Source organism: Cicer arietinum, chromosome 3 (genome assembly GCF_000331145.2).
Source record: "Cicer arietinum cultivar CDC Frontier isolate Library 1 chromosome 3, Cicar.CDCFrontier_v2.0, whole genome shotgun sequence".
Classification (NCBI taxonomy): domain Eukaryota; kingdom Viridiplantae; phylum Streptophyta; class Magnoliopsida; order Fabales; family Fabaceae; genus Cicer; species Cicer arietinum.
In genome coordinates, this window is record NC_021162.2 from 74765204 (window position 1) to 74792412 (window position 27209).

At 32.8% G+C, this 27209-nt stretch overlaps 5 protein-coding genes and 1 non-coding gene across 8 annotated transcripts; all 6 read right to left on the minus strand.

Annotated features, from left to right (window-relative positions):
* Positions 1-502: 502 nt before the first annotated feature.
* LOC101495857 (uncharacterized) lies at positions 503-3108 on the minus strand. Of its 2 annotated transcripts, none has more exons than XM_004494532.4 (6): positions 2960-3108; positions 1765-1876; positions 1508-1646; positions 1315-1428; positions 1119-1212; positions 503-939 (listed from the first exon to the last, which is right to left on the minus strand). In XM_004494532.4, the coding sequence occupies exons 2-6, from the start codon at positions 1830-1832 to the stop codon at positions 776-778; spliced, it is 579 nt and encodes a 192-aa protein (XP_004494589.1). In that variant the 5' UTR covers positions 1833-1876; positions 2960-3108; the 3' UTR covers positions 503-775. The 2 variants fall into 2 exon arrangements, with proteins under 2 accessions (XP_004494589.1, XP_004494588.1); XM_004494531.4 differs by lacking the exon at positions 2960-3108 and adding an exon at positions 2784-2916 and having other exon boundaries at positions 576-939.
* Positions 2327-2524, minus strand: LOC113785976 (small nucleolar RNA snoR127). Its single transcript, XR_003472158.1, has one exon. It is a non-coding gene; the product is annotated as a small nucleolar RNA snoR127 (small nucleolar RNA).
* Positions 3109-4949: 1841 nt separating the features above from the next.
* On the minus strand, positions 4950-8179 carry LOC101502853 (bifunctional phosphatase IMPL2, chloroplastic). The gene is made up of 9 exons (XM_004494897.4): positions 7828-8179; positions 7669-7747; positions 7485-7579; positions 7349-7398; positions 6485-6609; positions 6283-6349; positions 5818-5907; positions 5548-5659; positions 4950-5247 (listed from the first exon to the last, which is right to left on the minus strand). The coding sequence occupies exons 1-9, from the start codon at positions 8033-8035 to the stop codon at positions 5180-5182; spliced, it is 894 nt and encodes a 297-aa protein (XP_004494954.2). The 5' UTR covers positions 8036-8179; the 3' UTR covers positions 4950-5179.
* Positions 8180-10281: 2102 nt separating this feature from the next.
* LOC101496627 (F-actin-capping protein subunit alpha) lies at positions 10282-14111 on the minus strand. Its single transcript, XM_004494535.4, has 10 exons — positions 13902-14111; positions 13709-13824; positions 13441-13530; positions 12664-12728; positions 11572-11733; positions 11359-11437; positions 11195-11272; positions 10850-10924; positions 10734-10769; positions 10282-10641 (listed from the first exon to the last, which is right to left on the minus strand). The coding sequence occupies exons 1-10, from the start codon at positions 14008-14010 to the stop codon at positions 10534-10536; spliced, it is 918 nt and encodes a 305-aa protein (XP_004494592.1). The 5' UTR covers positions 14011-14111; the 3' UTR covers positions 10282-10533.
* A 913-nt stretch (positions 14112-15024) lies between these two features.
* Positions 15025-20157, minus strand: LOC101497171 (uncharacterized). The gene is made up of 7 exons (XM_004494536.3): positions 19739-20157; positions 19480-19598; positions 18986-19051; positions 18687-18884; positions 18044-18162; positions 16132-16237; positions 15025-15813 (listed from the first exon to the last, which is right to left on the minus strand). The coding sequence occupies exons 1-7, from the start codon at positions 19971-19973 to the stop codon at positions 15268-15270; spliced, it is 1389 nt and encodes a 462-aa protein (XP_004494593.1). The 5' UTR covers positions 19974-20157; the 3' UTR covers positions 15025-15267.
* Positions 20158-21515: 1358 nt separating this feature from the next.
* Positions 21516-25653, minus strand: LOC101497501 (uncharacterized). 2 transcript variants are annotated; one of them, XR_012162247.1, is made up of 8 exons: positions 25071-25653; positions 24577-24654; positions 24341-24483; positions 24114-24184; positions 22776-22871; positions 22521-22595; positions 21883-21975; positions 21741-21772 (listed from the first exon to the last, which is right to left on the minus strand). XR_012162247.1 is itself a non-coding variant. In XM_004494537.4 (7 exons), exons 1-7 carry the CDS (start codon positions 25515-25517, stop codon positions 21690-21692), a joined length of 1011 nt encoding a protein of 336 aa, XP_004494594.1. In that variant the 5' UTR covers positions 25518-25648; the 3' UTR covers positions 21516-21689. The 2 variants fall into 2 exon arrangements, 1 of the variants encoding a protein (XP_004494594.1); XM_004494537.4 differs by lacking the exon at positions 22521-22595 and having other exon boundaries at positions 21516-21772; positions 25071-25648.
* Between the last annotated feature and the right edge of the window lie 1556 nt (positions 25654-27209).

Genomic DNA, 27209 nt, shown 5'->3' on the forward strand with positions numbered 1-27209 from the left:
TACACATTTACAAGTAATAAAATATTAAACTTTGTCACGGCCCTCATGGCATGGGTCTTATTTCAGGTTTGACACATATGATTAAACAAGACACATTAACGATAAGAATGTACTCCAATGTCTAAAATACACGTATCTAGCTTAATACTTTTTAAATACTTCCTAATATACAAAATTACGAACTATTAATTATGTTAAAATACTTTTTATTATAAGATTTGAAGAGACAAGTATCTAGTTTAATTTGTACAAAAACTAATTATAGCATGAATATATACTAAAATTTTAAAACTAAAAAAATATTTTAAGTTTTTCATTAGTCAATTTAAAGTTGAATTTCTGGATTTTATCAAAAGTTGTAGTTCTATAACACATGTCAACAAATCTTTAGGTATGTGAGCTAATCTTTCTAATGTTTATCTGATTTTACTTCTAGTAACGATTAGCATTTTCCATATAGGAATATTTACATTCAAATGAGCAAATCTAAAACCAGGAGAAGTGTCCCAAAAGACCCAAGCTTCAGTTTATATGTTGAATTAAAATGACAAAAGATAACTAATCTTACATATTGCTAAAATAACAAAACATCAACTCGTAAGCATCATCATAAGCATGAATAGTTCGGTTACATTATAACTGATGGAACAAAATAAAAACTTGAAATTTTAATGGTCAGAAGGTAAATTCCAAAACTATATCTTGAATGACATGCAGGGTGCCACAGCATTTGGATAAACAACCGTCCAATAACTACATTTCCCTGGAAAGCTTATCAAGAAGTTTTCGAAACATGGTCTGATTGTAGCACTTGGTTCTTTGGAAGCAAATACAATGGAAGAAAAGAAGGAACAACGAATGCAATTCCGAGACACACAAATGCCAGTGCCACTACCCACCAAACTTTGTAGGGTAAGCCTAACAGTAGTTCATCGCACACTGTTGTATCAACAGAAGAATAATAGAAGAAGGAAAATTAGCATTTTAAGTGTCACTTGAACTGTAATCTAAAAAATATCAGATAAATTCACAAGCTAATAAAACTAGTAATGAATCACGAGAAGCAACAATTGCTAACTTCAAACTTATTATATATATTATTATATGCAAAATATTACCTATATTAAAGATGATAAATTGCCTCTCGAGTACATGCTGTTTTGCAGGAAACCCCTCTGGCTCCACAGTCACTAATATTAAATGGGGTTCATCCTGAATTAAGAGTTAAGGTTGTAAGAATAAAGCATACTAAAGTTATGCCACATACAGACTTTTCGGGAAATTTTGGAGTAAGACTTCATACTAACATTGCACCTGATCGTTACCGGTCTTAAAAATTAGCTTTTCAGTGTTGAGCAATCTCCTGTTATTGTTCAGCACTGCATCCGACTTGTCTCTCTTCAATTGTAAGGAGAAACTAGCAGGTATCTGGTTTTTTATTTAGTTATGTTAGTTTCTAAAGGAAAGATCTCCTGCAAAGAACTGAAAGAATACATAATATACATACAGATGCTGGATATGATATCTTTACTTCATACCACATATGTGGTTTCAGACCTTGTAATTGATAAAAGCCAGAGCCACCTTGTAATGGCAGAGTTTCTCTCCATAGCTCTTCTCCAACTTTCAAAATTTTGTCCTCAACCCTATAATAGTGATCAGTTGACCACTATAATCAAGTTAATAACACAGATTTCTGATTTGTTGAGTCTAAACTCCAAATCATTAAAATTAAAACATAATTGAGGATTTTTATACACTCACTTATTTCCAAAGCAAAGAGTTGGGCCGTTCATGACGATGTGGAGAATGTAAAGCAGAATAATAATCATATTGCACAGATAAATTATGGATTGATAATGGAGACAACTCAAACCTGCAAAGTTCATCTATTTCAGTACACATTGAACTATTCCAAATAGGATATAATCTAATATAGCAAGAGACTCATTATGAACTACACCACTGACAGGACACCGAATATAGAGCAGAGGGGGGAACAAGAGAATAGGGAGAAGAAGGCTGAACAAGAGGGGGATCCTCTATTAGGCCTCAAACAGAACAAGCCCAAGATTTGGAAGGTTTATACTCAGTAACTCACACTAATGTAACTAACTCAGAGAAATTATATATCCTGACAAGAATCAGGATAAATTAAGAAAAACACCACTGCGATTCCATTAAGCAACAAAAAGTCAAAATTCAGATAAATCACTTGCAGCAAGATGAAATACATTAATAACATGGCTATTCCTAAGAAGTGTGACCACAGAAACACAATAATATTGAAGTGTCTCATTAAGATTAAGTGTTGTAGTTGACTGGTTCTAGTCAGGGAAAATAACCAATCTCCTCGTTGATCACCAGAGAAATGTGCTTCAACATGAGGGTCATCAATATGATCAAAAGCTTACTCACATGCCTATATGATTTTCTTTGACAATGGGAGCAAGATAAAACAGATAATGTTGGTTGCCTCATGGAGCGCATTAATGTCTGATTTGGCTAATTTGCATCATTCCAGAGCCAAAGGGGAAAGGGAGCCTCTAGATCTAATTTACTCTTGGTTCAAAATAGTTACAGAATAGTTGACAGAATTATAGCCACTATTTTCCATTGTTAATACCTAATTGCGAATGCTACAAATAATTAATATAAAGATTTATGGAAGAATTCTTTAAGATTTAGGTAAGTATGAATTAATAAATGCATAATTATTTCGGATAACAAGACAAACAGGAACAAAAACATGTAATGCATAATCGATAAAAGAACTTGTATACAATTTATAAGTAATATATAACCAATAGAGATAGATCCATTGAACATTAAATTATCAATGTTGCGAATCGCGGTGCGAAGTGGAGCTCTGCTGCGACGCAATTACAGAGCCGCACTGCACCGCACCAGTAAAGGAAAGGAAAGGAAATACCGAAAAAAGTAATAATAAATGGAAAACCTGGACGGAATTTATGGATGTAGAGTTTTCCGGCGACCTAAGACCAAGTCGACAGCGTTTTTCGGGCAGTTGAGTTCAGTGCGACTCCAAGTTGTTTTTGATGCAATGGCAAAGCAGCACCGCATGCATTTTTTATTTCATGTAACTGCTCATTTTTGTTGTTTTAGTTTCTTGTATACAACTTGTAGCGTTTTTACATTTTTTTTTTTTACTTACAATGTTTTTCGTTCTTTTTAAAATTAATTTAGATACTAGTATTCGAGATTTTAAAACGATAAAATTTATATATTTTTTATAAGAGATATTATTTAAAATAATTTTTTAAAATTTTATTATTTAAAAAAGTTGTAATAAATAAAAGAAATATTTCAAAATAATATTTTAAGATAAATTATTTAAGTTAATTTTTCATTTTAAATTTTTTTTTAAATATTATAACAAAAAAAATAAAATACTACAAAAAATTGTTTTAATTTTTTTATAAATAAATGGACCAATATATATATATATATATACTTTGACTTTATTGAATTAAGGTTTGTTTGATTTTTGCTTATTTGATTTTATCTATCAATACAAACCTTTGAAAAAACTTATAAAAATAATTTATAAATTATTTTTAATTAATTTTTGTAAACTCTTCGTAATAGCTTGTGAAAGCAATTTAATAGCTTGTGAAAGCAACTTATAATTTACTGAATTTGAAATCTTCAAATCTTTTAATTTCCACTTTTCTATGTATCACAATATTAATTCCCTATAATGTCAATAAGAACAACAACAATGACAAATGATTCTCTATTTTTAGATCTCTCCATATTAAATTTTTTTGAAATGTGCAATGAATTGAGGCATACATTTATCCACCTATTCTGTTTTTCATCGAATTCATTTTTTTCATTTCAAAATTCCAATGTTCCTAATCTTCGGAATCATTAGCCTTTTAAAAATATACCTTCAAAAGCAACAATTATTTTCTCTCTCTTCAACCACTTCTTTTGCAACATAATCTCATTTAAAATGTGATGACGAACGAAGAAATAAATTTAACTTTCTAAAATCACACCTCTAATAATCTATTTTAACATGTTGAAAATCATTTTTACTAAAACTATATAGATACATCTTCTAATGAGATTGGACAAGACACTTCTTTTTTGGAACTAAGACAATGAAGGAGTTGTTAATTCCTTTGGTGAGCTTACTATTAAGCATGAAATTCCAATGTCAACTTCATAAAACCAGATTTTAACTCCTTCAAATTTTTTCTCACAAATCCAAGATTTTACATTGTCCGATTCTAGACTTTTTGAGCTATCATATTTCCAAATTGCCTTTCTTACCTCTTCCTCTGAGAACTCTACAATTAGATAATTTCTTTTTCTACCGCCCCTACATTCTTAAAAGCCTCTCAAATACATTTTTTAAATAGTCCATCCAGATGTGTTTTTATTTTTTTCTTTCAAAATATACCTCCAAATTGAATTAACATGCTGTTTCTGTTGACTTGCAATTTGATGGGAATCACAATTTGCCACCTTTGGTATTTCCCCCCGAGTGAAATTGATCCCAGAGCGTTCAGAAACTTCATTGTTTAATATATCTACCTCCCATTCTCCCTCTCCATTTATTGTCATGCAAAGAATTTCATTCTGTTTTGAACCTTCTGTTGTCAACTCCATGTTAATAATTTGTCAGCATTTCTACAAAACTTCAGTTCAAAATACAAAACAAAGTGTATTCTTGAAGTTAAAACCGAGTTTGATTCCAGTTCGATTCATCTTGAGAGAAAATTTCAACTAGTGTGGTTTGATTCAACCAAAGTAACTTTCGGATCAGTTTAATTTCCTTTACTATAACTGAGCATGACCACCCTATTGATATTTATACTAAAACTACAATTCATAGAGTTATAGTACATGTCGTTATTTTCTATAGTAAATTCAAGGTTTCAAACACAATTAGCATCTTTGTCATTTGTGATCAACAATTATCCTTAACCGACTACTCACGATTCCGCATAAGGTTCATCTCAAACTGAACATTTTAGTGTAGAAATAATGTTCACAAGGATTGGCGTACACCATTTGAACTTTGATAAATAAATTCAGAACAATTAAATCATAATACAAATCCTTAGGAACGTCTGAATTCTGAACTACGACTCGGCTTCCAGAGAAGATTACGAACTTGAACTGTACTCTCGAGTTATCATCCATATTACCGTTGTAATGAATCTAGAGCTTGTTGATGAATTTGTTTGTCACCAGCCGCCACAACATTAAAACCTGTCACATGCAATTCATTAAGACAAAATGGAGCCAAAGGGACAAAAACCTTATTGACTTTTAATTAATTTAGCGTTAGGCAATTGGATGGAACAAAACAGGACAACTTATTTTGTTTTGTCCTCTTTGGTTATTTCCCTTTTAGATGAATAAAATTTACTACTTTTCTTACTTTTAGTCCTATTTTGTTGTATTTTTAATATGAAGCGAGCACAGCAAAATCCATATGTCTATCAAATGCTACCAAATAATGAATTAGAAATTAGGCACGACAAGAATAGATGTTGAATAGGAAAATACTTATTGCAATTGAAAGTGGAGAAGCTTCCCAACGGAGTTGATGCCCTTCCCAATCAGTTATGACACCTCCGGATCCTTCAATAACAGGTACCAGTGCAAGAAAATCGTATGGCTGAAATAGAAAGTTTACCCAAGGAAGATATTCAAATAATGAGTAAAAGAACAGCCCAAATATTGTTTTAATCATCTGAGTTTTTTCTCTGAATGGGACACAAGTTTCTTAAATGAAAACAAGCAACCAAAGATTGGACAATAGAGAGCATGTAATACCTTCAGACCGGACTCAACAACAAGATCCACAAAGCCGGAAGATAAAAGAGCATATGCATAGCAGTCACAGCCATATAATGGAATTTTAACCTGAAGAATGCAAAAGATAGAATAACTGAATGACGATAATAAATCGAGATATATTTTTTGGGAAAGAAAAATGCATTCTATCATTACTGTCATAAGCAGTCATCGTGCAAAGAATAGTTCAGAATGTTGAAACAAATAAGAACAAAAGGATCTAAAGTACAATTGATATATTGTATGGGTAACATAAGTGGATTCATGTGTCAACCCTGATTGTTTTGGGAACAAGACTTTGTGTAATCAAACCAAAAACAGAGTATTCTATCTACGAAATGACAGACTTCCTCAAACCAAAAACTTGATAGGCATATTTTATCCTTTTTTGACATTATATGTGCACTATCTTTATATTAACAATGCGGTAAAAATGCAACAGACCTTGTCTCTAACACGTATGAATGCCTCTTCTGCATCTCCACTAAAAAGATGTGGGCTTGTGGTGTACCTGGGTAGGAAAAATATGAAATTAAATTTGCTAACAGTAATAATTGTAAAATCCATGGCAACCTTCTTATTGACCTTCTTATTCTCAAGAACTTTTCACGATAAATTTTGCAAAGGAAAAAGAAGAAAAGCATACAAGTATGCCTGAGAAAGGTCCGCACAAGTGCGTGTGGACACTTCTTGTCCATTAAGTGTAGTCCTCTTTCCAGTCATCCCAATCCATCTTTCTCTTAACACAGGTTGATCAATTATGCCAAGGATCTGATGACAAGGAAAGCAAACTTAAAAACATAAAGTTTACTACTCATTTAACTGAAAATGGTGACAAGATTGATTACAATTTGCAGTTCATCTAAATAACATCCTCAGCTTGTCGACAATTTAAATTAAATACGTAGGTACGACTTGCATATGTGTATGTGTATCAGTTGCTAAAAACATTGCAATCAATTGATATTGACATTTGAGAAATGATATTTTGACACACAAATTTATCAAAATTCGACAACTTAAATGGTTGTTAATGCAGATTAAATATATGGTTAATTATGTTCTACGAATGGTTAATAAAAATAATAAGGTGCCGCATCTCATTAACCATCCACTTATAACACAATTAACCACAAATATGATTTCGAAGTTTGAATTTGAACACCTGAAAATCATATATATAGCAACACAATTTGGATGGTTAATGAATATATATGTATATTTGAACACCTAAATGTCATGGTTAGTTGTGTTCAGTTAATGATAAATTGTGACACCTTGTCATAATCATTAATCATCTACTGAACATATTTAATCATATATTTGAAATGTGTTAACAATCTAAATTGTTGTCGAATTCCGATGTCAAATTTTGTGGCAAAATAACACAAATCTTGACATTTTCCTTCATTATCTTTTTCTTCCTTTTCACTTTGTGATGCATAAAGAGAAAAGACTAGGATTTGTAATTCTACATAAGCATTCAAGTGGTAAGAGATGAGATAGTTACTGGTGTGCCATTTTGCAAAAGAGCAATGAGAGTACCAAATAAGGGTTTCCCTGAAATGGATACAAAATGAGGAGAGTCAAAATGTAAATTTCAGTACTCTAAAGTGACCCAATATTAATGAAGCTAAGAAACATACCAGTGATAAAGCTCTTAGTTCCATCAATAGGATCCAATACCCAAACATAATCGGCACTGTCTTGTCTGCATCTCCACCCTTTTTCCTCTCCATAACTGCAATTCATTCAGTGGAAAATCCAACAATTACTAATTTAAAATGCAAAAAAAAAAAAAAAAAAAAAAAGATTTGCAGTTACACTTACACAGCATGAGAAGGGAAATTGTCTAGTATGATGGAAACCATAGCCTCTTCAGCGGTTTGATCAGCAATGGTGACTGGACCTGGATGATTCACAATATAATATGAAGAAGGAATCAAAGTGAAATAATAAATATTGAAGTGAGTGATTGATTTAACTTACTGAGATCGTGTTTGTGAATAATGTCGAAATTTTTCCTGAAATATTTGCGGATAACATCTCCGGCGGCGTCGGCGGCCTTGTTAGCGACATCGGCGAAGTGATTGAATTGGTGAGGAGAGGAGGAGGAGGACATGGCTCTGAGTCTGAGTTTGGGAGATCGAATGGACAAATTGTTACTGTAACAGTGAAGATGGCACTGTGACAACATTTCAGTTGCAGTTACCTTAACCAATTTCCCAATTTATATATGGATTTCGTTTCGAAGAAGAGAATCACTGAGTAGAGTACACACCACAGTGTTAAAATTCAGTTTTGATGCGTTACAAAAATTGGGGAAAACTCGTATCGTACAAATATTCACTTTTTTCAAAATGTGAATTTTTTATTTGGTCAACATTATTGGATGCTCAGCCACATTTAGGGTTAAATGAAGAAAAACCGAAAACATTAACGACAATATTTTTAAGTTTATAGTAAAGACCAAAGATATATACTCTTTCTTCTCCAAAGTCATGTCTCAAAACAAAACAACTATTTTCTGTGAGTGATTAAAAAAAATCGACTATCTATTTGAAACACCTGAACCATATCTAATTTGTAAAGATAACAATTAAAGTAGTTTCTAGTTTTTTTTTACCCGTAACCGACTTAACCGATCAAGGAAATGTGTAAAAGTGACTTACATTTTATGCTTCTCAATTTTGGTTGGATTTGGATTTTTTTGTCCGAAACTATTTTAAAATGTTAAATAATTTTTAAAACAAGTTTGCTATCCACACCCCTCAAATTTTTCATAAAAATTAAATATAAAAAATGTTATTTCTATCTTCATCTTCTACCTCAATCTTTTTTTCTCACACTCCTTTCTCTTTCTTCCTCAACAACTTCAACATCTTCATTGCCTTCCATTTACATCAAGTTTGCATCAATCTTCTTATTCTTTACAATATTTAGTTAGAGTCGTGCAATTAAAAATGATTTTGGTGAGAATAAAATTCATTTTGCCAACATTTAATATTAAACAACAATGGTGATTTTGATAGTCTCTATGCGTATGCATGTTGAACTTACCTGAATTGAATTTGCGTACATGTAGTGAATTTGCATTCGTGAACTAAGTTTGCGTAAGTTAACTGAGATTGTGTAGGAACGCACGTGAATTGAGTTCACAAACGTTTTATGTACACTGAATTCATGTACGTTTACGTGAACTGAATTCACGAACATCTCACATACTGAACTTAGATCATGTATACATGAACTGAATTCACGTACATTTACATGATCTGAATTCACACAAGCTATGTGAACTTAATTCACGTCGATGTACATGAATTGTATTCACGTAGAGTCTGTAAATTTTTAAACTCAATTGCATACGCAAACTTAAATCATGTATTCTTACATGAACTTGATTCACGCATTGTTTGTGATTTCTTAAATTTAATAAGGCACGTGAATTCAGTTTACCTAATGATGCATGATTTAAGTTTGCGTAGAATGAATAATTTACAACGCACGTGAAACGAGTTCACATAAAATCCCCAAATTTTAAAGAAAAAAACAAACTCAAACGCAGATCAATAAACATAATTTGTTGGTGACTTTATCCACAATACGAAAAAAAATAAATAAATAAATAAAATCTTGTTGGTGACTGTAACCACAATAAGAAGAAAAAGTTATGCGATGTAAGTTATGAGTGAATTATGTGAGTTTCGAATGAGTATGAGTTATGAATGAGTTGTGATGTGAGTTATGAGGTTAATAATAGTGATGAAGAGAGAAATAAGGATTATAAAATGAGACAAATAAGTAAGGACATTATGAATATTTCGTTTTTATGAAATGTTTTAAAGGTGTGGATAGCAAAATTGTAAAAAAAAATGCAAATGAAAGTATAAAGGTGTGGGGTAACCATAAGATCCATAAGCATTGCATCGCCAAAATAAACGACAGTAGAGGTGTTAGCCTTCATTTTTGTCAGTAGAGGTGTTAGCCTTCATTTTTGTCATCCTCCATGACAAGCATTCACATTACATCCCCAAATGGCTTGGTGAATATAAATTTGCTCTCCACGATCATGGTGTTGTTCATAGGCCACACTCCCTCTCAACCTTAGGCCGGCATAACTAGGAGAACTATTCCTCCTGCAACAACAAAAGTGACAGTCCAAAGGAGCTACTGGTCTTCAAGACCATCTCCATTCTTCTTCTCTTCTCTTCCCTTAAGGTCTTGGGGTGTCTGGCCTAAACCAGCCCCAACATCAAGGACACCGACAAAGCAAATGGCGATTGTGAATTCTATCCACTAAATAAACTCCGAAAATTTTCAAAATATTATACTGTTGAAGGTATGAGAACAAAATGTTATAAAGCAAAACCACCTCAAGATTTTCTTCTGAAAAAACAAGCTTTCTAATTGTACTGACATTAAACTTTTTAGGAAAATCGCTTGAGACACAAGTAACTCTTTACTGCTATACAAATAATGTAAAAAAAGAATTAAAGTACAGTATACCGGTGAAAGAGACTCACACAAAGAAGTGCACTACAGGAAGCAAATGTGTGAAGATAAAGTCAACCCTAAGAATGATTGATCGTTGATTTGATCAGTTACATGTGTTGAATAACTTTATATATAGGAAACTTGTCGCCACCAGGTTCGACTAAACACAACTTTAATTTGTTGTGTATGTGTATGTATTTACTTTCCAATGCCAAGTTCTTTTGAGATATCTCTTGACAAGCTAAATTGCAAAGTGTTATGCCATGGAAATAAGGTGCGGGTGACTGGAAGCTTCCTCCGAAGATCCTGCAAATAATTGTAATCAAAAGGCTTCAAAAATCAATGACTATCAACTACAAGACATAAATATGGGATGATAATAATATAATAGAGGGTACCTTGAAAGTAGAATCAGGAAGGTTTAGATATGAAGCCTGTCAAGTTATGGTCATTAGTAACATTAATAAGAAAGAGAGAGAGAAAGATCTTAGCTACAAGAAATCAAATTCAGTACCTCAAGCGAAGCAAGGTACTCTGTTTCATGGTGACGAATAATGCTTGATAAGGCAAGCGCACAATCCTCAGGAGCCTGAAAATAAAATCAAAAGATGAAACATGAATAGATAACTGTTGTCTTTCTATAAATGTTCAATTTATATCTTCACCTATGTCTTATCATTTTTATATCATATAGACAGTTTCTAAAATTTGTACTAGCTTACAATATGACAGATAAAACAAGCAAGGATACATATAGACTAGATTGCAAAAAATATATGGATGGACATGTACAAATAGTTCAGTGATACATTCACACATAATTAAAAAGAAAAGTCAAAGAATGCTGATTTATGGTAACCTGAAAAAGAGTTGCATCTTTGCATTCATGTTTTGCATCCAACTGCACATTTCCTTCCTCAAAATAATGGGCTCCAACCTAAAAATAGGATAAAAATGATAACATTAAAGAAGGTCTGTAAAGTTTCATTCAAATCAATGCATCAAGTATCTACATAACATCACCTGCAATTTTCCTTTTACTTCTACTGTTTGTTGTTCGTCTTTGAAATCAATATTCCAAATTGAACACCAACTCCCATTGCTACAAACAAAAGTCAAAGAAAAAAAAGTATACTAACATCATTAATACGTCAATTTTTTTACTGTATAACAAGAAAAATAGAGAGTAGTCATCAAGAATAACGGTTCGAAATTCATTCAACTAAATTCACACACCAGAAATTTTGTGGACTATGCCTAGCAGCAGAAATCACTATGGCAAGCTCAAAATCAGATCCTGGGCCCTCTGCATCCTTCCCATTTACACAGTAGACAGAGCATACACCTTTTGGATAAGCTTCTTCAACATATTTAATTATCTCAGCATCCAGACTGCATCTGCAATAAACAAGTCCTGTGTTATGCAAGCAATAATGTATGAGAAATATATAATGTGATACTCCAGCTACTTTATTCAAGAAGTCAATATGATTTTTTATTGAAAAAATGTAGAGAACATCCAGCCAAGTGCTCACTCCATTTCCTTTAAAGTATTGTTTAAAGAAAAGTTTTTGTTCCAATTTATCTGTTGTTTTAAAAGTCAAAAATTTGTTTTTGTCAATTATATCCTCATTTTACCTAATGAATTAATAAGACATACATAATTGTGGAAAAATAACATATTTAAGAGAGAGAGAGGGTATATAAACAAAATAAACAATAATTTAATATAAATAAGAGCATTAATTGCATTTCTTAATTTGTATGTCATACCCTTAAAAGACACATAAAACGAACAAAGGGAGTAATATCTATCACTTGTATGAGACTCACTTCCTGACTACAATAGGGTACACATTTCCCATAGAACAGTTCCATATATACCAGAAATCTATCAGTATAACAATTAAAAAGGATTTTGAATTTATTAACATGGAAGAATAAATCAATAACTGTCAATATGCATGATTCAAGATATGACATTATAACAATATTTGATTCATGTAACTAACCCCATCTAGTCGGAGAACTGAAAAGGATTTCGTGGTGGTTGTTGTATTGAAAAAGAAATTTTCATAGTCAATCCACCGTGAACAATTTAAAAACTCGGAGATCAAGCGGCTAAAATTTAGGGATTAAAAAATTACCAGCAACATAGAATAAAATGTTTATTTGAAAAGAAAATATATTCATTGAAATCTAACATGAGGCAGTGTGTTCTGAAAAAAAAAAAACATCGAGCAGTTCACTTCAGTAAAGGACTAAAGGAACATCAAATGATCAGACACAAAACAAAACATTTTATTCATGGACATTACAGAGCACTACCGAAATTCTTCAATGTATGCAGATGGAAGTTCTTCATCCAGTGCAGGTCTCACCTCTGTACAAACCTGTAACATTTATCACGTTGTCATAAGACACCATGCATACCACAAATACACTTTAACTTATTTATGACAAAAGTCATATTTAGCTGAAATACCAAATTTTCATGTTTTGCCCCAACTAAGTTTTCTTTTAATTTCAATGTTTTTCGATAAAAATGCATGTTCCAAGTTCCAACAAGCAACTCTAATAAGCAGAATATTATCCACATACACACATACAAGAAGTATACATTATACATATTACAGTATACATAACCTTTGATTTGCTCCACCTTTATTTTACTAAAAATGAATTGAAAAAATAAAAAAGCAGTGAGTATGATAAGGCTCTCGTGTTTATTTAACCCATTCCTCAAGAAAGAAAAGTTAAATGGAACAATGGTTGGTATATTCAAAACTAACTAGTAATTTTAACCATGCATACGTGTCCTAAAAGATCTTTGAGAAATGGACTTGGTATTTCATATTTGGCTGATCCACTGAGGGTATATTTTGGATTAACTTATTTTAGCTTATTCATTGACAAAAAACACTTGTTAGGCATGTCTATAAATAATTTTCAACTTATTTCCATATGCTCTCCACGGCAGCTTATACAAAAACAGTTTGATTTACTTTAATAAAGTATCTTATGCACAAGTATTTACATGATAAATGCTTAATAAAGTTGTTTATCCAAACACGACAATGAGTTAAAAAGAGAAAATTAACTTACTTGTTTAACATGGTCAACTATTGCTACTTGAGCAGTCCTAGGATCAAGAAATGCATTGTCCTCAAGTTCCCCAAAAGAAGTAACCAATACCTGCACGCAGTTACTAAGTCAGGGATTTCTGTTAACTTAACCAGAAGAAAATCGAAAGCAACTATACATTGATTAATCTTTCATACAAAACATAAGCATGATACCGATCCAATCAATTGAAAAATCATAAAAAAGAGTTAAAAAAAAGGAAGCCCTAGGAATCAAGATAGTTAGTTACGTCTCCGCTTCGACCAGGCATTGAAAGAACGATCAAGTGAGATTTGTTGTAAAGGGGAAATGCTTCGGAAGCAGCTTCGTTGAACAAACCATCGTCGTTGAGAATGGATTTCACATCTGAAGAAGAAACGATTGAGCAAACTGAATTGCAAAATGGAATTGAATGGAAAGGAAATGCGATGAAGAAGAAGAACCTTTGGCAACGTATTGGATTTCTCCAGGAGGAGAATTGAGGAGAAACCATTTCGCGATTTCTACTTTCTGCTTCTCGCTCAGCTCTGATTCTTCTTCTTCTTCTGCCATTATCTCACTCACGATATTTTAATTTTAATTTTAATTTTATGTAAGATGCAAATTAACTATGAAATGTGAGTGGAAGAATGAAGATCTAGCCTCGCAATTCTTGAATATTGTGATGGTAGATTAGACAAGATTTTGATTTCGTTGTAAATCAGGACCGTTGATCAAATGGGGTCCACTCAATGGGCCCAATTTGGTTTAGTGATAATTAAGCATACTTACTTACTACTTTGTTGTGTAGTGAGTGTTTGGTGTGTGATCTGTAAAGTTTATGTCTGTCATGGCGCCTCAAATAATTTTGGTCGACAATCACATTCAACATTCTAATGGATTGGCTTACATGGTTATTCATTGATTATTAGACGAAACAGGAGAGTGAGAGCTATAAAATTAGTCAGGAAGTGGTAAAATAAAGAGAGAGAAAAATAGTTATTTATGGATACATAATATCACCCTGTTTCACATTGATTAATCTGTCAAAGAATCAAGGTTGATTCTTTCATTTTCAACCAAATATTTTTCATGTATAAGGGTAGGTGCTCGAACATTAATCACTTGATTAAGGTGATTGAATCATATATTATTCAAATCAATCACTCGTTATTTCATTGTACTCTCAATTTCGATGTTCATTACTTAAGAAATCTATATTTAAAATTTAAATTATACAAGAAAAAACAATACAGAGACCACCAACAGATACTTTGTCAAAAGCTAAAAACATTATAGAAAAAGTCTTGCGGGGAACTTTCTTTGGTGAAAAAAGGGGGTTAATCCCTCAGCAACATACCAGATAACACAAATCTCTAAGACAGCAATTAGTCAAGTACAAGTCATAACTTTTTTCAAAAAAAATGTACAAATCATACATCTGTCAACATGGGAAGATTGAGAAAATTAGGCACAAAATCATACATCTGTTGGAGGATAATCAAGGGTGCCTTCTAATTTATTAAATACTAAATTTTTTAGTAATTGAGCTTTCTATTTCTTTCTGACATTTATAAAAAACAGAGATGACAATGAGAAACTATATTTATTAGAAATACCAAAAATAATATGCCTAAAAGTAAAATATTACTTATTTCCTCAGCCTAGAACCAAGGTATCTTTTTCATGGTATCACCATCCCATTAGGACCTAGTGCCACCATATAATTCCATCATGTCACTCGCAGTAATCATTACCAAACAACTAAACTACTAAATTAACTATTTTAGTTACAAACACTCATCAATTACACTACGTTCAACTGTTAATCTACAGGCTGTAATTCCACTGCCGCAATTGATGAGCTTCCAAGAACTCTTTCCATGCTTTCAAAGGGCGTATCTCTCTACTAAAGCCAGAAGAGTTCTTAGTTTCATTATTTTTCATAAATAAGCCTCTGGCAGCAAAAGACATCAATTCCATCTGTTCCATATAACCACGCATCCTGTATGAGAAACCCACTTTCATACTATGAGATTGCTGATTCTGTTCAAAAACACTTGTATCTGGGAGGACAACTGTTTCTGGTGTCTGCATTAAATCATCAGCAGAAGATATGAAATTATCCATTCCAAATAATTCCCAATCAACCTGCTGCAAGATTCCAGATGCTCGTTCGATGTTGTGTGGGGATTGATCTTGTAACCGCATTTCTTGTTCCATTGCTAGAGTGTCGACTTGGGCCTTCAGTTCATGCAACCGATCGCCAATTCTTGATGCTACTGCATCATACAGTCTTTTTCTTGGCACATCCGGACCTTTCTCCATGTTGAGTATATCGTCAAAATTGATAGGATCGCCAACAATTACAGTAACCTAAACAATCCAAGCATGTCAAACCAATAAGTATTTAAACTGAAAATACAATCAAAGCTTATCACATTAATAAAATATAAGCCACGCCATGCAGAATCTGAATTCTGTCGGGTGAACATTTTGTTCTTTGAGGAAGTGTAAAAAACAGATCCAAACCAAAGGAACAAATAGTGCAGCATTCCACTAAAAAGCTAGCAATCTAGGCCCTTCAAGTAGTTTGAACCATGGAAGGTTCGTACACTGGCTAGGGCTGGATTATTTCATTTGATTCCCTAGTTGTTGATGAAATAATTTCAGAAATGGGTCAAAAGTACTTACCATCTTTCCAATTCTGGGAAAGCTGGCACCTATTGGCATAATCTCCTGCATCCCTGTATGTACAAATGGGATAACAATGGGCATGCTATCTCCATCCAGGACAAACCTGATAGGGAAATTTACATCAGGAAATACGCATTGCTATATTGAAATACCAAATAGTAGAAATGTCGAGAAGTAAAAAGTGAAAATAAGATATTTTAGAAATTAATAAATCTTAAGTTATTATGTATCATGTCAAAAATAACCATCACATTATCATGCAGCACATATACATAATAACGTCTTGTCCAATACAATATGTTGACAGAAAAGTAATATTAAAAAAAAGAAAAGAAAAAATTATATATGATGTATAAAATGGTGGTGTCTAGAGTGGACCACCATTTAAATGGTTCACCGTGAAGCATTATTCAGAATCGTTTGATTAATAAATTATATTAGATCTTACAGTGTGTTGTTCCCACTGGATTTTTTTTTTTTCTTTCTTTTTCTTCCTCGTCTCCCTTACACAATTACACTGCTGGATCGGCAACCATGAACATAGTGAAAGAAACACAATCATCTATTGGCGTAATAATTCTGCTCATATCACACACACCCTCTCGTCACCCTCATCCCATTTCCAACAAACAACCATCACACCACACCGAGAGAGGTTACGTCTTAAGATCCCAAGTTCCAGCAAACAACCTCAGTACTCTTTTTAGATCTGAAAAATCATTCCTTGTCCATTCACCTCTGTTGAAATTATGAGGATGAAAAGTTTTTTCTTTCTAATTAACAAATCAATTTGGGTTGGATGAAATCAAGAGGATGGTGTTGTATTTTAATGAACTTTTTAGAGGGAGAATGTGGTGGTGGTGCAAGAGCAACTGATTTGGTTTCTAAGAATGTTATGGATTATAAATTGAAAGAGACGAGAAGGGGATAAATTTCGTCAATTTAATTTAATTAACAATCCTATAAATTTGACATGATTGGTATTTTTAAGGATGAATTTAATCATAAGAAATTGATGTGAACAGTTACCTTCCTCTGTTGATTGTGAAGGGGAAGGCTCTGCGTAGGTATGGAGGTTTGGAAGCAGCAAAGGAGAAGAAAAAAAAAGATGTAATCTAGTATATAAAGTGCATACTAAGATGTGAGTCTGATTAATCTTGTTGGTTTTAATGGTGGTCCACTGGTAAGGGACTTGTTAGAGCCTTCACCCTAGAAGCCACCATATAAAATAATACAAACATATCCTGAATATTTTCATCTCACAAGAAATCAAGAATAGGTCCCATAATTTTTATGATACTGAATCCAAATTTAAAACATCATACTAGTAAAATGAAGTTCGAAAACCAACATTAAAATCTTAAACAAGAAAACTAACATACTGTGCATGTAAATTATAGATCTAAACTTAGAAAATGGTCAAGTTCATAGAGTTACTGGTTCCATTCAACTTAACCCTTGAGCTAGTCAGCTAACATTATTTAAAAACGTTCAGCAAGTATTGATAATACAAATATAATCTACTTAATTTTCAGAATTTATCAGCACTATAAGAGCAGAAGATATATTCACATTTGAATATACGGTAAAAATACTCCATATATATTAAAAAAAAAGTGAATAATTTCATAAATCTATCATTTAAATTTTGATTATAATCTAATAGAAACAAAAGGAGCAGAAGAAACAATTAGGCCAAAAGTTGTAAATTTTGCCATTCTGAAGTTACAAAAGGAAGAATTTCAACCCTTTGCAGAGAACAAACTATTTCTTTAGTGGACAATTTTAATTACAATACTCCAAAAAATGAGGAAATAATTTTGCTATGAAACACGCAAAATAAGAAATAAACCATGGCATGAAATGAGCAAATATTCCAAAATACTGTCGAAGATTGTTAGTTTGTTACCTGGCAACGCCTCTCTTGCAAGAGCCCATGGTTTTTCCACCATCCCGGGAGCGACTACCTTCTGGGAATATATGGACCCAACCACCATTGTTCATTTTAGAAAGGGCCATATCCATTCCCTACAGCAGAGATAAAGAAGATGTAGTCAAAGTAACATATATGCAGACAAGTTCCACTTTGGAGGGACAGAAACCATATGTCCCTTTCCATTTTCATCCAATAAAAGTTGTGTCCCTTGCTCACACTTCAAAATTACATTCTCCCTAATTGGTTAATGTTTTATTGTTCCGAGATAAATTTTCATTGGAAGGATACTTTTTTTAGGAGATGCAATCATTAGAGGGACAAGAAACGGAATAGAAAAAGAAAATGAGACAGAGGCTTTCGTTTGATACCACTACAAAAAGAAGCACCAAAGGATGGTTGGGGCATAAAAGACTTGAAAAATCATTTCCATGACAGAACATGAAGATAAACTGTATTGAATGATTCAAGTCATAACATTGTAATAAAAACAAAGAACTGAGATGTTCACTAAAAGCCACATTGTTTACCGGAAGTTAACTATTATAATAGATTCAAAAGCCTCATTGGATAACGAAAATTGCCCAAGGTTATCAGCAACTGTGCATTGGATCCATACCTCCTGATAAATTCCATCACCCCGCGAAACTGGCAAGACCTTGACCGATCGAAAGAATGCAGAAGTTACAGGGTTTTTAAAACATCTATCAGTTGCACAAAGTGTCCATCTGAGGTTTCTAGCATCCAAAAGAACTTGTGGAGGAAGCAGCGAAGCAATAACAAGTGGATCATCCATGGAAGCAACATGGTTGCTAACCTGAAAATTTAAAATTAACAGCAAACCCCATTAAAAAAATTAAAAAAAATTAACTCATAGAGATTCGTTTTGCACAGTGCAGGGCTTGGAAGAGCACATACCGTAAGAAGAGGCTTGCCTTTAGGTCTTTGCAGCAATGCAGAGTGTAGTTTTTCCAATCCATACACCTGTGTTTCACATACATATAGCATTCAGATCAAATATCCAAGGAAGCACATATACACTTCAAAAGAGTAATCTGTGCAATGGCATACCCATCAGACAATTATTTGATACTTCAAGTTGTATTTTACATTTCTTTTTTTAAAAACAAAAAATCTTAAATTTCCATACCAATGTTTATGAGAAAATCACAAAAACAAGATAAAACTAAAAGAACTGCATTTTATTGTAATATCTCTACAAAGACTCGTGCTAACATTGAAAACATTGGTTTCTTTTTAATTAATAATTCATGTTTTAATATTCTTATTTTAAGTGTTATATCAGGACAATAATGTATAGAATTTTCCGTAAGCTGGTGTCATGTATATTCTTCTATCAACAGTTCATTCAGACAAATATGAGAGAAGCAGATAATTCGATTATCGTATACCTGAACACGATTTAATCCGTTCATAAACACGTGACAGACATTTCCAACAATAGGAACAGCAACAGCTTGCATCATACGAAGAATAGTTGATTCTTCTTCGGAACTGAAATCCCTAGTCACTGTACATACATACATATGCATGAAAAAAAATTAAACGATAGAAAAACCTAACCAATGCCTAACATCCACGATATTTGAATTTCACGAAAATACATCATAAACAGGAGTGGGAAAACAGAATTGTAATTAAATTGAGAACCTCGTTTGCGATAGAAAGAAGTGGAAGAAGGCAACGAGTCCCTCCGAAAATCGCGAAATCGGTTAAGCCAACGCTGAAGAGTGGAGGAGAAGTAACCGTCGGCATCGGGGATGAACGTATGGTAATTGCGGCGGCGCCAATGTCGATCGACGGCGACTCTGAATCGACCCCTGAGCTGCAGCTGCAGGGATCGAGCCTTGTTCTTCCAAACATCACCGCGATCAAGACGGTGCATCGGCGGAGAGAGAGAAATTTCAATTTCAATTTCAATTTCAGGGGAAGAGAATAACAATTTGGCGGTGCTGTTAGTTGCAAAGTTCAACGAGTAGGAAAGCGCGAGTGTAAGGTACGCAGCAAATTCTACCACGTTTCTTCACTTGTTTTTCTGAATGGGGTATGCTCTAGTTTAGGTCATTGCCACGGGTTTTTTTTTATTATGAAGTTATTTATTTACTTGTATTAGATTAGTTAATTAAATTTAATCAGATTTTTAACTCTCATAAAATCTATATTGTTGACTATTTATATCTCACATTGTAAAAATGTACATGACCAATATGAATCTAATCTGACTTAAGTAAGATTATTACACGGCTCATTAGCAATTTTCTTTTTCCACTCAATTTTTCGATGTTGTTAATAAGAGACGAGGTAAGATGTAGATTATGAGATTTGACTCCGTAGGATCATGTAAATCACAACAAATTGATAATAAGTGATAAGTTTTTGTTTTTTTTTTTTTCTTGTTTTCTTTAGTGTCTACTACCTCTTGAATATCATGTGTCATATCTATATCTTATCTAATTTTTCTCCTCCATTCATGTCTCTTTTAACAATTTATAACATAAATGTTGTTTTTCCAGAAAGCGAGAAGATGTAACTTCATCTTCAGTGTATGTTTTTTGTCATATTTCTTTCAACAAAAAATATTAGATTTAAGTGCTTAAGCTCTAAAATCGTCAAACTATTTAGAAAAATATAAAAATTCACATCAAATATCTGAAAGAAAAAAAAAATACTTATATTTAGATAGAAAGGAACTCGTGGAAGCAAATTTATGCTTCTAAAAATATAGGGGTTTAGTTTTCAATTTGTGAGAAGTGGTAAAATGACGAAGAAGGAAGATTAAGTATAATTATATATCTAACCCCGCTTAAGTCACAGAACATGCAGTTGTATACACATTTTCGCAACAAAGCTGTAAAATATACCATCGACGTCACATTATGATAAGGAGCTTGAAAGTAAAAAAGAATATTAAAGCTTGAAAGTAAAAAAGAATATTAAAGCTTGAAAGTAAAAAAAAAATTTATCAAAGCTTGAAAGTAATTTTGTCAAGAATATAATAACAATTTTGTATTACAATACTATTATGCTAGACACAAAGCAACCCTTCCAATTTGCTTAAAAAAAACAAAAGCAACCCCGTCTAATTTATTTATTAAACCAATTTATTTATTTATGTTGTACGTAGTTGCATAATGAATATAAACAACACTCCAACTTACATATTTGTGTTTAATCTAAATATTTTTTATATTTATATTTTACTCTTAAATGAACACATTTCAAAGAAAAAGAAAGGGAAAAAGTAAAACCAAAGAATTCATTGATCCAGTTTTGTTGTCTACCATGTGTACAGTGGCTAAATCATAATCCCTCCTATCTTAAATATAAATAAAAGGTCAATTATATTTTGTAAATACATTTCACTTCTTGCTTTATTTTAAGACCGGGAGGAGCACATAATAAGCGCTGCGAAAATCGACTTCGGGAGTGCACGTTATAAAGTTATGGTCGTTACTATATCAGAAGATTTATTTACAAATAATAAAGTTGGAGAACTAATTTAATATAAATTGCACGAACATACACAGTAATGGCACACAATCATCAATTAACCTCACAAATCTGAGGAAATCTACTAAGCAATCTTCTTTGCAATCGAGCATCAACAAATGAATAGTTGATAATTTTGACTTTGACAACCTACGTTCAAGATGTTCACATCAACAGCAACCTCCCCGAGATCATCTACAACGAAGAAAACATGATGACACACAATGAAGTCATCCTTTCTGAAACTTAACTTGAAACTAAAAAAAGACAAGTTTCAGTCATTTGAAAATGGAACCAAACCAAACCTTCATATATAGTCCTTGCAATTTGTACATAATCTGGTATTAGATCTCTGTATATGATTCCATCAGGCCTAGCATCCAGCACTACCAGAACCCCTGCACGCAATTGATATTTTTAAGCTATTCAACCATCTAGCACAACAAATAACATGACATAAAGAACCAATAATAATGTCAATGTAAAGTGTGAAGGATACAATACTAGAGACATATCAATCTTCAAAGTTAACACAGAAATATACACACATCTATGATCTACACCTTCACGCAGTGTGTGAAGGAAGGGAACAAGAAGGAAAAAGGATAAAAGCGACTGTTGTTTGTGTTAAGATACTGTTCAGACTTGTACAATTTTATAAGAAAGTCCACCTTTGAAGTTCAAAGATTATCATCAGCTAACTAACAAAACTATACATCAAATAAAGACTTCTATCAAGAGGGCATTGAGGCTCTAAAACAGCACTTTATTTAACTCTTTTAGGCTAAGTACTTGAGTCCTCTCTCTGCTTTACTCTCTTGGTAATAAGATCGGCACAATTAAAATCTGGTATCGCTGTCCTATCTTAGAGGAAGCATACTGATAGGAATTGAAGCTCTAATGTAGAAAGGATTAAGAAACCAGAAAAGAGAGTTTTGATTACAAGTTGAATTTGCAGGAAAAAAAATGAGTCGGAGAAGAGATCAAGAGACTTTTCTGTCCAATGGCAATAGCAAAACTGAAAAAGGAAAATTGGTATCAGAAAACATTGCTTACCACCATAGTACTTTATTTAGGCTCATATATCTAAGGTATCACTTTAAAATTTCAAAAGGGCACAAATAATAATAATAATAATAATAACTTATCATAAAATTTAGCGTGAAACTTAAGAGTATGTTAACTTTATTGAGGGTACCTGGTGCCACCCAAGATTTAGAGGACTTGTCAGGCAAAGGAGCCAGCCACAGAATATTTCGCAAGTTCATTGAATCATCATATGTCACATTGGACCCTGAAAGAAATCAAAAAACCAAATACCACTTAAAAAGTTGAGAATCAAAAGAAAAGGCAATCAAACGTTTATGTATTTGACATTTACAATAACCTCTTAACATTGGCAACAAAAATTTATTTCCTCTCTCTCCTTGATGGATACTCCCTCCGGTCACAAATATAAGCAAAAGTCAAAATGTATTTGACCCAAAATTTAAGCCAAATACATTTTGACTTTTGCTTATACTTGTGCCCATAGGGAGTACGTTAGCTGAGAAATTAATGTTGTTCGTTAATTGGTTAGTGAGAAATTGTGATTGATAGTTAGCGGTAACACAGGTAGTCTTTTTTTAAGAGAATCTGGGCCTTAGGGTACAGAGTTTGTGATAGGGGTTTTGGATATTATAGGGTGTTGAGGTCCCATATAGAGCAGTCTGGAATGCTCGGTGGAGTACTTAAGTGGCTTGATTCTTCTCCCTTGACAGCTAGCTTTATAGGGAAGGTTTCCCCCGGCATTTGCATTCTTATGAATATGACATTGGGTAGGATTAGTTACGGCAGACATAGTTAGAGGTAGACTATGTTGTAGAAAAACAATAGGAAGGGATGATAGGGCATGATGCCAGTCATTTTGTAAGATAATCGGATCCCTATAGCAGGGAGATTGATGGTCGACCCTTAAGTTTGAGGTTTTATTTGTAACTGAGAAATTCACTCCTCCTCAATCCTCATTGTTGTCGACGGCAGATGGTGGAACATGGAGGAAGGCCAAAAATCCTCCATTTAAACACACCATTGCAGCATTGCGCCGCAATGGCGGGCATCCCTTCCCAAATGGGTTATGGCAGTAGTCAAAAAATCCGCCACGCATTTCTGCTAAAGCCGCCATTTAACAACACTGCTCCTCCTCTTTCTCGTTATAAAATACCAGACATCAATCACAACCCATCTCATGTCCAGTCACTCACACACAAATGGGACACAGATCCTCTAATGGGAAAGACGCTATCACTCTATTGTCATATCTCACCTTTCTATCTCATAATATTTACTAAAGTCACTATGACTTTCCTGCCTAAGGTCGAGGATCCATTTCCCACACCAACTGCCTACAAAAACTATTAAGCAATTTCACAAGATCCAGATAATAAAAGAAAACAGAATTTCCAAAGCAGGACCTACAGCTTGGAAGCTTAACAGATATGAAAGAAAATCAAACTACGCATAACATCTGAAGATGTGATGATATATAGCAATATACCTCTCTGACAAAAACCCATATTGTACGGGAACACTCGTTTATCATATGCCGGGTATTCCCTTGCATGGAATCTGTCAAATGTAAATGGTTGTATAAATTGTATTCTTAACTCAACAAAGATAAACATTTCAAAAAAGTGAGTTATATCTAGTTAATTGATAATACGGTGCCTTTGGAACAAATAACAGAAAAATGAATCAGCATCATTTAACTAACTGTCAACATACAAGATACCAAGCCTTCCAGTGTCAAAGGATAGAAAGAGATGGCCGTGGAATAAATCAAAGCGATTCAAGGCAACATCAAACCCAACAGAAGGACCCCGATCAACAATGAGTTCAAATAAAAATTGCATATACATGTTCAGTTCCTGCAATCAGAGAAACAGAGATGCAGCATCACTACTATCAATACTCACTCCTTCTCCCTTTTGATCTATTAAATGTTGAGAATGAGAACAAACCTCAGAAATGAAGCGTCTACCATAGGGAGTTCTGGTTAGTTGGCATTTCTCTTCATTTGATCCTTCCACATCAGGTACCTCCAAAAGTCAAAACCACATAGTAACTTGTACTGACTTATTTGAAATTATTTACAAACATAAGCATTTACAAATAATTTTAATAAGCGATATACAATGTTGTAATTAACTCACACAATAACAACCGATATCCACATTGCAACACCTGTAACGGCCAAAATTGCAAGACAGCTATTTAAAACCTTAGTTATGACTTATGGAAACCATTTATGAATGTGGATAAGCTATTTTGAGCTTATTTTGTTTCCATAAACTTTTCAGGATGGTTTATACTTGATTTTATCTTATCTTTTATTATAGAAATAAGTAATTTATATATAAACAAGGATTATGTTATAAGCAATTATTAAGTTGTGTATCTTGTTCATTAAGTTTTTTTATTCCTCTGATTCATATATATTAGGTTTATAACTTACTGGAATGATGGTTGGATCAAGAAGGCGATGAATGGCGGCAGGGTCGCCACCGGAATCGACGGCGAGGCGGGCCAGTTCTAAAACAGGCTCAGGCGGCCACCAAATCATATCGTTATCGTATCTCCGATTTGGGCCGGTTAGTTCGGCCCGGCCCAGTTTCCTATGACGTGGAGGTTCGGCATCGAGTGTGGGAGAAAAGGGGACCATGAATTTGAGGCATGACTTGAGCTGACGTGCTACAACGGGATTGACGGTTTTGGAGTGAGGTGTGGGACCCAGCAGAGACAATAAGTCAGAGGGAGTAGCTTTAGGGGATGAGATGGAGGAAGATTGAAGGAGAAGAAGAGAATAGCGCTTCGAAGAGAATGGTGTTTGTGGAAAAGATGAAGACGACGTAACGGAAAATGAGAAGAGTAATGCCAATCCGAAGATTGAAGGGTGTCTCATTGGAATACTTGACTGTGTTAGGCCATGCTTTGCTTTCCCTCTTTTCTTTTTGAGTTTTTTCAAATAAAATTAGATATTAACAAAACCGAAGCGATCTGAGTCAACCAATTTGATCATTCATATGCAGACCGGTTGCAGTGGGTCGGTCACACAAATTCGTAAATGTAGATAATACACGGTTGTAAAATGTTAAAAGATTCTTTTTCTAACCCTTTATTATTTTATAAGTTAATATTAATCCGAATTTCTATGAATAAGTCTTACTTAAAGTAGTGATATCTGTATAAATTTTATTTAATGAAATAGTGAGTATTAAAGAGAATATTTGAAAGAGAGTGTTTTAAACCCTTTTCATAGCTTCACTTAAAATTCTCTTTATAAAATTTTATATTTTTTCTTTTATATTTATTTAGTTATCACATAAAAATCAATTCAAGTATTTGATTAAAAATATTGAAAGCTAACATTTAAAAAAAATGAATTTAAAAATAAAATGAACAAAAAATAAAAAATAAATAAACAATCTAATGAGGAAATAAAAAATCTATCACCCAAATCAATCCACCTGCAAATCTACGTTGACTTAAATTTATCTACTCTAATTTAAAAATCAGTCAGAATTAAATTTATAAATTGTAATCTTAGAATTTGGGATGGTTAGACAAAATTGCGCCAAAAAATCATCTATATATAATTGATATTCCGCCCTAAATAAGAGAAATATAATTTCTTATAAAATATCTTTTCATAAAATCAAGAATTTAGTTGTTATACACTTTTAGTATAAAATTTTACAATATTACTATATCACAGTCATAAAAATAATTTTAATAAAAATTGAATATATTTAATAACCTTGTGTAAAAAATTTGCACTAACATTATATATTAAATTAAATCCTAAAATAAATAATGAAGGTATGATTCGATTTCCATTTTTAAAAGTATGCCGTTAGAACATTTGAAAAGACAGGTAAAGTTCACTTCGTTTTTGGATGCTCAAGTCTTGCGAAGAACATTACTCGTTTATTAAAATATTAGTGCTTGATAAATAATCGATTCATCTTTTTTTTAATAAATATTAATCTATTCATGTAATTCAGCACTTAAAAAAAATACGAAATTAATCTCAACAACAATTTTATATATCAATACAATTCAACAAAAAAAATATTTTGATATGATTTAATTAACTTATTTTAATATAATTGATTAAATGTCTACTGAAAATAAATAAATAAATAAATAAAGGGTACTCACAATATCACCCCAAAAAATTTACCGCTGCTCTTACGCTCAGTTTTGTTGGTTGTTCACTTCCACTTTCTATTTCAACTTGTCTAGACTCGTAATTGTTCTCACTATTACACGTAATGGCCCAAAGAAGACCCTTGAGTCATTGCTCGGTGCGTGTATATTTGGACCAGTATTTGATAAACATTATTTTGAATAATTTATTTTTTGTTGTAAAAATGATTTAATTATAACTGATTGAATGATCTATGGTTGTAATATATATTTGTACTCTAAAACCCAACATGAAAACAATTCTCATCACTTTTAATTAAAATCAGTTTGAAGGTAAAATCAAATTTGCCTAATAATATTTTCTTCGTGTACCAAACTAAAAAAAAAAGTAATAGTAAATTAGTAATTAGACATGTATTGATACTAAAATCATACTTGATAAAAC